This window comes from Ananas comosus, linkage group 20, assembly GCF_001540865.1.
Source record: "Ananas comosus cultivar F153 linkage group 20, ASM154086v1, whole genome shotgun sequence".
NCBI lineage: Eukaryota > Viridiplantae > Streptophyta > Magnoliopsida > Poales > Bromeliaceae > Ananas > Ananas comosus.
Window position 1 is genome coordinate 4,362,359 of NC_033640.1, and position 10,059 is coordinate 4,372,417.

At 46.0% G+C, this 10,059-nt stretch overlaps 1 protein-coding gene across 1 annotated transcript; it reads left to right on the top strand.

Annotated features, from left to right (window-relative positions):
• On the top strand, positions 3,528 to 7,017 carry LOC109725894. The gene is made up of 2 exons (XM_020255291.1): positions 3,528 to 3,580; positions 6,005 to 7,017. Exon 2 carries the CDS (start codon positions 6,011 to 6,013, stop codon positions 6,530 to 6,532), a length of 522 nt encoding a protein of 173 aa, XP_020110880.1. The 5' UTR covers positions 3,528 to 3,580; positions 6,005 to 6,010; the 3' UTR covers positions 6,533 to 7,017.

A 10,059-nucleotide genomic window follows, 5' to 3' on the forward strand; every position in this document is an offset into this window, starting at 1 on the left:
TTGACCTCCGTAACCTAATTGATAGAGTAAACGAACACGTTGGCGAAGACGGTTCGGCGATTCGTCGAGCGGTGCGAAGTTATTAAAGAAGGACGTTTAGGCTTCATATTTCCGCCTGGAGGGCCGAGGCGACGTCGTAAATCATGGAATCGGATTTGAGGCACGTAAAACAAAACGGAAGACCCTTTTGCCCGAGGCCTACGATTCGATGGCGGGTTGAGTGCGCAATTGCAAGTTCGGACGGAACACCGAGATGCCGCGGGAGGCCGATTGCAAGCTATCGACAAAGCAATCGGAATGCCACTACAGGTGGGTAATGTGCTTACCGAAGCCGGACGTAGGTCGCCTTCATGTCGAGAAAATATGATTTACCTAGTTATGATTAATGGTGTTAAATGGCTATTATGATGCATATAATGTAATTGCTAGATGTTGCATATAATGTAAATGCATGATGACATGAGGCATATATTATATGATGTTGACATATCATGAGAGGCTAGTTAACATATATATACATGATAGGGTATTGGATAGCTGCATTTCTGTTCTTGCATGATCCTTAGTAGTGTAGCAACATGAGTTGATATTTGAGTCAGGATGCATGAGAATAGAGGAATGGTGACCTAGAACCCTTTAGAGATAAGTTAAATAATAACTTAATCTTGCACTGTTGAATATGATGATATATGACTAAATAGTCGAGGTATTACATTGTGACGAGTGGGATACAACCAAGTAAACAACTTGACGAGTGCCATTAGAACTTAGTGTTAAAAGAACACCTGTGCATGATGGTCCTAGTGACAAGATATTCTCGTTGGACACAGAACTGATCATACTCATTGTCTGTTCCCAGCTTGTGATGGTCGCTCCACACAAGTAGTGCGCTCCGGAGTTCGTCACGTGGGATAGCCTATTTGGGGTCCCGTGGGATAGGGATAGCCTATTTGGGGTCCCGAGGGATAGCCTATGTGGGGTCCCGCAGACGGTCTCGGATTCGTAGTTTGAGTCACGAGGGATGGCCTATGTGGGGTCCCGATGACGGCTCCCTACGAATCGAGATGGCTCGCCAGTAGATTGGGTAATGTACTCACGAGAATTCTACAAATTAGGCATGAGCGATAGTCGAGTCCTAGTAGAGTGGACATTAGGCTGAGGTGCAAGTGAGACGTCCTTCGCCTCGAGCCTGGCTTGTGCGGTACTCCGCAGACGATTGACTCAAGATTGAGTTGGGCGATTAGCTTTGTAAAGGTAGATGAAACTTTATGACAAAAGCGGTAAAGGACAGAAAACCTTAAATGCCAATTGGATGAAAGTAGTAATCGATTGAATTTCTAGTTGGTTGTATAGCTGTATTATTGCATGATCTTCATATTGCATATCGCGAGGCAATGCATGGTATTGTGAGTTGCATAATCTTATTATCATATCTATCTGTTTATTGAACTAACTTGCAGTGTCACGCCCCGAGCCCGATCCCTTTTGGCCGGTTCGAGAGCGTCAAACAGACGCCGAACGGACAGAGCTTCCCCTGTCCGCCCAAGGCTCAACACAAGTATCAATAGAGTACAATTTGCATAAGCGGAAGCATACACGATGGCTAGCGCGAGGGCAAGCAATAGCCAAGGCGAAAGAATTAACAATTCAATATACAAGTAATATGACTAAATTTAAATCACATATATGCATCCAACTATAATCGAGTTGTTCACATTCTTGCATTATTTCTTTTTACATCTCATTTCACCCAAAATATAACTTTTGACATTTAAAATCAAGATTCTTTACATCATTCATTAAAGCAAGTTCGTGATACTAAAATCATCAAATACAAAAGATGATAGTAAAGGGTATGCAACTACAAAATGATAAGCATCTCGGGCGGTCTCTAGTTAGGGCGCGATGCCCTTGCCCCGATCGTCTACCATCTCGCTGGGTCCCGGCACTGTGAAATAGGGGTGTGAGAACTACAATAAAGTTCCCAGTGGGTTCGGCAACCAACCACGCCGACTATCCCACTAGGTCTAATCAGGCATAATAAAATGAAAGGAAGTAAGTAACCAACTAACAGATGCAACTAATATGCCTGAACGATATAAAATGATATGCACAATGTAAAGCTCATGATGAATGCAAGGTCACAGTGTCAATACCCAATCTCTTGGCTAACCCGTAGGTTTCGCCCTCAACAAACTCACCAACTCAAAATCCCAATGATCGGGGAGATACTCGCTACACCCGATGGGACCGCCCTCTGGGAAGATACTCTCTACACCCAGTGATGTCGACTCCGGAGCACATCACCCGAGGGGGAGCTACCACAACCTCGAGCAAGGACTAAAGTGAGTACGATCAATGTAACATACCAGATTTTAAATATAAAAGAGAAAAATAAATAAAAATAGTATGAAATACTATTTTATTGGATTTAAAGAAGTGAAATATCGGTTGGGAACGACCTGTGCTGAAATCGGAGCGAAAACAGAAGATTTAGAATTTTCTGTTGGAAACGGGACTGATAAATTAGCAGAAAATGCACAGTCTCAGAAAATTATGAAAATTAGCGGGGATGTCAGAAATATTTTTATGAGGCTAGATTTAAAGTTTCATATTTTTCTGACACCCGTAGAGTGAGAAATAAAATCCGAAAGCTATCTGATAAAGATTGCAGTTCGGCACAGTTTTCGGTGACCAAACGGAGTCGAAACTGAAAACTTAAGATATATTCTTGCTCAGTACGTTAAACTGAGCCTGCCTGTCAAATTTGAGCGAAAACGGACATCCGGAAGGGCTCCAACGAAATTTATCAGATTTCAGGCTGCCCGTAGTGAATAGTGTGTAGTTGAGGGGCAAAATGGTAAAATGGGATTAAATCCCTTTTGCTTCTTCTTCCTCCCAGCCGTAGCAGCCCAAACCGCACACACACACACGCGCATGGAAGGGAAGAGAGAAGCCTCTCTTTCTCTCTCTAAATCTCTCCCAAAAAGAATGGATTTGGTGGAGATTGAAGCTTGGAGGTGGATCGCCTTCGTCTTCTTCATCTTCTCCATGGTTTGGAGCTCATTTTGAGGTGAGCTTCTTGAGCCCTTTAATGGTAGATCTTTAATGCTTGGTTTAAATACCTTATAAATGGATTTAGAGGAGTCCTAGCATGCTATCTAGATGATTAATGCTTGAATCATGGATCAATTTAGTGATTTCTTGCATAGTTGTAACCTAGGGCTCCAAAATGCAAACTTTCAAAATATGAGGGTTTGATCTCATTTGACCCTTCGTAAACCTAATTGCTAGGTAACGAAACGCGTTGGCGAAGACGGTTCGGCAATCCGACGAGCCGTTACAAAGTTATTAAAGAAATAGACGTTTAGGCTTCGGGTCCGCCGGGAGGGCCGAGGCGACGTCGTAAAATCATGGAAATGGATTTGAGGCATCGTGGCACATAACCGAAGACCTATAATTTTCGGGGCTGCGAAGCGGAGCACGGTTGAGGCGCAGTTGCAGTATCGGGCCGTGCCGGATACGGGTGCCGCGGGAGGCCGATTGCAAGTGTCGACAAGCAATCGGAACGCGAATTAAGGTGGGTTGTGTTTACCGAAGCGACTAGGTCGCCTTTATGTCTAAGAAACTAAGAATCCATATTGATGCATATAAATGTAAATGAAGCATGTAAATGATGCATGTAACTAAATAATGCATGTTGATAGTATGATGTAAATGCTAAATAGAATGCATTATGAGCAAGTTACATAATGCTAAATAATGTAATGTAGAAATGCTAGAATGCATTATGAGCAAGTTACATAATGCTAAATAATGTAATGTAGAAATGCTAGAATGCATAATGAGCAAGTTATATGATGCATGTTTATAGTACGATGTAAATGCTAAGTAGATGCATATAAATGATATATGAGATTATAAACGCATGATTAGCATTATGAGATCATAGATGCATGCTTAGCATTGTGAGATTATATATGCATATGAACTTGGCTGATAACTCTAGCTTGAATAGAGAGATAACATTGAAAAATGAGAATTGATGACTCTAGAATGAGTAGAATGCTTAATTGGACAATTAGTATGTGAATTAGATCGAGTGGCATCTAACTTAGTGTTAAGGAACATAGGTCGTGAGTAGACCTATAATCAAATAGATCGAGTGGCATCTAACCTAGTGTTATTAAACATAGGTCGTGAAATGAAAAGTACTTAACCTAGAGTCAAGTGAACCAAGGTTAGAAAGAATAATGATCCTAGTGTAATAAACCTAGGTTAAGAATGTGAAAGCAATAAATCTAATGGGTGAACTTAGGTTGAGTAAAGGCTTAGACCTAGAGAGGTCAGTTCCATAGGGTTAAGACCAACCCCTATGTGATCTGAAATGGATTCCGGAATCCCAAGGCTAAAAGGATACACCCAAAGTGGTGTCGGGTGTGTGCGATGATTGCGCCGCCCAAGGGCTAAAGAACCTTTGTCGTGGCGTGTGCGACGATTTCGCCGCCGGATGGTTAGCCAGTTTGTGGATCCTACCGCCTGTTGACTGAACCACTGTCGTGGTGTTTGTGCGACGATTTCGCCGCCGGGTGGCTAAGTCATGGACCTAGGCCGTTGTTGGGTGAGGTGCGATTCGTCCGCCGCCAGACGGCTAGGACAGGAGTACGGTGAGCTGTTGCCAGCTGAGGTGCATGTGAGAGTTCCTTCACCTCGAGCTAGACAGTGCGCGGACTATCCGCGATTGATTGACTCAAGACCGAGTCGGGTGGCATAGAGAACTAAGGTAAGAGAAACCTTAGGAAAGAATGGCCAGTAGAAAAGTGCGACAAAGTGTAAAGAATAAAGAATAAGTAAAGAATAAAGTTCGGCTAAGGAATAAGAATAGCTGATTAGTAAAGAAAGGTTACAAGTAAAGAATAGCTAAGAGCTAAAAGTAATTAAATGACAAGAGTAAAGAATGATTAAGAATATAAGTAGCGTTAAAGTAACCTACTTGCATGATTACAGGTATTGCATATTGCATTTCGTGAGGCATGACATGTATTTCAATTGAATATATATATCTGTTGTATATTGTTGAACTAACATGTTGCAGTGCCTCGTTAGACCTGTTGGTTGAGCTGGTTCTCTTGGGTGGCTAAACCCACTGAGGACTATGGACAATAGTCTCACCCCCGTGTTGCTGTTTTGGGGGTACAGGTACACACGTGTGCGGCGCGGCGGCGCAAGGCGAGGGCGTAGTTCTGCAGATAGCGCCCTACCCCAGAGACCAGAGCTAGCAGTACCCCATCTATATAGCTTAGGGGTAAAGGAAATGAAAAGAATACAATGTATCAAACTTGTAGTAAGTAAATGTTGTAATAACTTAGATTGCATTTGGATGAAAAAGAATGGAAACTGTGATGTAAAAACTATGAAAGTGAATGAATGTAATAACTTAGGATGTGTTTATGTTGTATGATACCTTCCACTTGAAATCTTGATTGATATCCGTTCCTGGTTGGAACCTTCGTGAATTGTATTGATTGCGATGCTTTGAATGTACAGGGGAGACTCTGTCCGTAGTACAAGGGAAACCTTGTCCATTCGGCGATGTCGGCGGCGCCGGGACCTTGGCCAAATAGGCGGGTGGTCGCGGGCTGTGACAGTTGTGGTATCAGAGCATAAAGTAGAGAATGGGAATGGCTTAGACTGACCTAGGAGACCCTAGGATAGTAAAACCATAGAAGAATAAGGCTCGTGAGAGACGAGGACTCATGATTCGTGGCGAAAGGTTAATGGATTGGGTTGTGTTGTAAACCTCTAAGACGGATATTAGAGGTAGACTCGAGGTGTTGTTTATTCTCAGCCAAGGATGTTCATGTTGGGCGTACGACAACATGAAACCGAGTGATGTGAATAAACACCCTTGCGTGACTTTCGCCTGATTGGCTTTTGAGCCGGTGTTAGTGGTCTCGTGTTCGACCCAAGTTGGTCGAGAACTAATCGAGTTGTCGTGTTTCAGGAAGCGATGGCACCGCGTAGGCGATCTTCTTCCAGATCGGCGCGGGAGGGGACAAGTGGTGTTCCCGAGCAAGTCGACGCGAGCGAAGGCGCAGAGCTTCGTGATCAGTTGGCCACACTCATTGGAGTGATGAGGCAACAAGCTGATGTGGTGCAGAGGCAGCAGGAGGCTGCTATGCGCCAGGAAGAGCGAATGGAAAGACTCCAAGAAACGGTGGACCAGCTGGTGGGTGCACCAGCTGCGGCTCGTCGAGAACGGCCGGGAGTCGCGGCGGAGATGTTCCCGTCGGGGTCGGGCGATCCGACTCCTGTTAGTTCAGAGGTGGCGGCAGAAAGGGAGCGAGCTTTGGCTGCCCTCATGGCTTTCAAGAAATTTGATCCGCCTACCTTCGATGGTGAGGATCCAGATCCGTGGATCGTGGAGATGTGGATTGATGCCATGGAAACGCTCTTCGAGGATCTGTACACGTTGGAGCGAGACAAGGTAAACCTAGTCGCGCATTATCTCAAACAGTCGACGAAGGTGTAGTGGAAAGGCGTCAAGCATGATCGACCGCCTAGTCTCCCTCCTATGACGTGGGAAGAATTTCGGGGATTGGTGTTCTCTGCTTATTTCCCCGATAGCGAGAAGCGGAAGCTCAAGGAAAGGTTCCTTAAGCTGCGGCAAGGAAGTCGCACGGTCAGGCAATAGGAGCGGGAGTTTTTCCGTATCGTGCATTGTATCCCAAACGTGGTGCGAGATGACAAGGACAGGGCCGACTGCTTCGTGCGTGGACTTCAGCCAGATCTTTACCAGGCGGTGCTGGTACTCAAGTTGCAGATTTTTGCTGAAGTCCTGGATCGGGCCTTGTGGATAGAACAGGGCAACGCCTTTATGCGGGAAGAGCGAGAGGCATATTACAAGGAAAAGGGGAAAGGACGACCGACAGGTGGATCCAGTAGTCAGTCAAGTTCCCAACGGACTTTGACGAGTTCGCACTCGCGATCCCGAGCTCCGGGGACATACCGCATTCAGTCCTCGGCGAAATGTGCTATTTGTGGAGGCCCTCATTTCCCACGACAGTGTGAGCAACGTGAAGGCAAGTACTTCAAGTGTGGGCTGCCGGGTCATATGTGGGACGAGTGTCCGCGTGGTGACGGCCGGGCCTTGACACTGGCGACGGCCCATCCCTCTCTGGGACAACCTGCAGGTGTGCCACCTGCGGCATGGTCGGGAGAGCGGCCGTTGAGGACGATGCAACCAGAGGGTTCGCGACGAGCGCCAGGTGGGCATCGGTAAGCGACCCGAGTTGCAGAGCCTGCCGTTGCTGACGTCATCGTGGCAGGTATGAGTTAATTGAGCAAGCATGTGCTTTTACTAATCTCAAGTTGGTGCATAGCATGCATTTGTTGTTGGTCGGTTGCTACTAATTATATATTGCATAGTAGGGACCGAATAGTCGGGTAAGTAGACGCCCGTACATGCTTGCATTGTGAGAAGTGGCACCTGCTGGTGCAAGTAGAAAGCCAAGTGGTGCTAGCTAATGGCTAGTGATGATTCTCCGGTACGGAATGAGGCTCGTGGAGAACATGGTCTAGTAAGTGACTCTCGAAATAATGGGTTGAAAATTGTGAGAGTTGAGCCTTGATGTTGAGGATACTCGAAAGACACGGGAGTTGAGAATGTATTCCGGTAGATCGAACAGTGAAGGTAGAATCACTGTTGAGAGAGTAACCGTATAGTTGCCGAATACGGGCACGTAGGCCTAGTAGTACCTCAAGTTGAGGTCGGCGAGTCCTGCTCGTGTAGTCGGTGTGCATAGGCAAGGTTGCCTGATGCTAGATTTCGTGGAACGCTTTAGAGGCGTAGAGCGCTCGAGTGTAGTTACTCGTGAAGTGCGGTTTTGATTCAGCCGGTTGAGTGAATTGGCAGTAGCACTTTAGCAGGGCTAAGTGTGAAGCGGGCCATGGATCACTCGTAGGGCTGGTGGCTCGCACTAGGTACCTGGGGGCCGATAGAGTGTGTAGCTCTGTAGAGCATGTCGTTTAGGACGACGACGACGAGTGGTGCTTGAGGATGACCCGTGCCTGGACCGTTTGTGAACTGTGTAGCCTGGGCCCATTGGGCAGGCGCAGTCAGCTGTGAGAGACAGCGGCCCGATACCTACTGGTAGGGCATAGTGTTGGTCAGGACGGTAGTCCGAGCTTGGACATAAGTACGTGGAATGCCACGCGATAGATCGTGAGATTGATGGCACACCAAGTGTGTAGTGACCCAACCCGAGGACTTGACGTGGTCTAGGATCTTGGTTGCACCTGGTTGGAGTGTGTGTGAATTCTCCAATGAGAATTTCGCCCAATGATGATTGGATCTACGATGCGGGCAAGAGACGCTATGCGTAGTTGTGACAGGTATAGGCGGTAGGCCTACGTAATGATTATGATCGTTGGTCCGCCTGTGAAAACCGATGATCAGTGCGGCAAGCAACTCTGTTAGTGAGTTGGGCTTGGATTCACGAACGGAGGGTTCGTGTGATGTTGAACGTGGCTTGTGGTAGTAAAGGATAAAGAGAAAAGTAAAGTGTTCTCTAGGAGACACTTGAATAAGAAATAGCCACGTGAGGGTTGGTGTAAGGAAGTGAATTCTCGAAATGCGAGAGTTGGACTTCGCTCAAAATCGACAAATTGTCGAGTGGTTGTGCTTCGGAAATGCCGAAGAGGTCAAATACACCAAAGGTGCATTGCAACGGATCTGCGAGAGCAAGTGTGCAAAAATCTGCACTTGGCAGATTTGCTCTCGGGGACCGATCCCTGTCAAGGAAGGACCGGTCCCCCGTAGCTGGTTGGTGCGAGGTTGCGTGATGCAACCGGTCCCTTGGCCAGAGGGACCGGTCCCCCGTATGCGAAACCGGCGAGAAGAGGAAATTGGCTAAGTCCTGCGAGAGCAAGCTCTCGGGGACCGGTCTCTAGTGGACAGACCGGTCTCCGGGGGACCGGTCCTCCAGGGACAGACCGGTTCCCGTAAGTGTGTTCAGGCTGAAGGCTCTCGGGGACCGGTCCCTGGCAGGGAGAGACCGGTCCCTCTACACATAAAATTTTCCAGGCAGGCTGGGTCATGTTGGAGGAGTTGGAATTGTTTGAGTTTCGAGGACGAAACTCTTATAAGGAGGGGAGAATGTAACATACCGAATTTTAAATATAAAAGAGAAAAATAAATAAAAATAGTATGAGATACTATTTTATTGGATTTAGAGAAGTGAAATATCGGTTGGGAACGACCTGTGCTGAAATCGGAGCGAAAACAGAAGATTTAGAATTTTCTGTTGGAAACGGGACTGATAAATTAGCAGAAAATGCACAGTCTCAGAAAATTATAAAAAATTAGAGGATAAGTCAGAAATATTTTTATGAGGCTAGATTTGAAGTTTCATATTTTTCTGACGCCCGTAGAGAGAGAAATAGCATCCGAAAGCTATCTGATAAAGATTGCAGTTCGGTACAGTTTTCAGTGACCAAACGGGGTCGAAACTGAAATATTAAAATTTCTTTGGACTTATTAAGTAAAACCGAGCATGCCTGTCAAATTTGAGCTCAAACGGACATTCAGAAGGGCTCCGGCGAAAAATAAACTGCCCGAAGTGAATAGTGCGTAGTTGAGGGGCAAAATGGTAAAAAGGGTTTAAAACCCCTTTTCTTCTTCTCCTCCCAACCGTGGCTGCCCCAACCGCACACACCACACACGCATACACAAGAACACACACACGCATGGAAAGGAAAGGAGAGAAATCCCTTTCTCTCTCTAAATCTCTCCCAAAATGGATGGATTTGGTGGAGATTGAAGCTTGGAGGTGGATCGCCTTCGTCTTCTTCATCTTCTCCATGGTTTGGAGCTCATTTTGAGGTGAGCTTCTTGAGCCCTTTAATGGTAGATCTTTAATGCTTGGTTTAAATACCTTATAAATGGATTTAGAGGAGTCCTAGCATGCTATCTAGATGATTAATGCTTGAATCATGGATCAATTTAGTGATTTCTTGCATAGTTGTAACCTAGGGCTCCAAAATGCAAACTTTCAAAAT

What these genes read in the sequence shown, in the direction of transcription:
- LOC109725894 (XM_020255291.1), top strand. Translation starts at nt 6,011, where the DNA reads ATGGCACCGCGTAGGCGATCTTCTTCCAGATCGGCGCGGGAGGGGACA.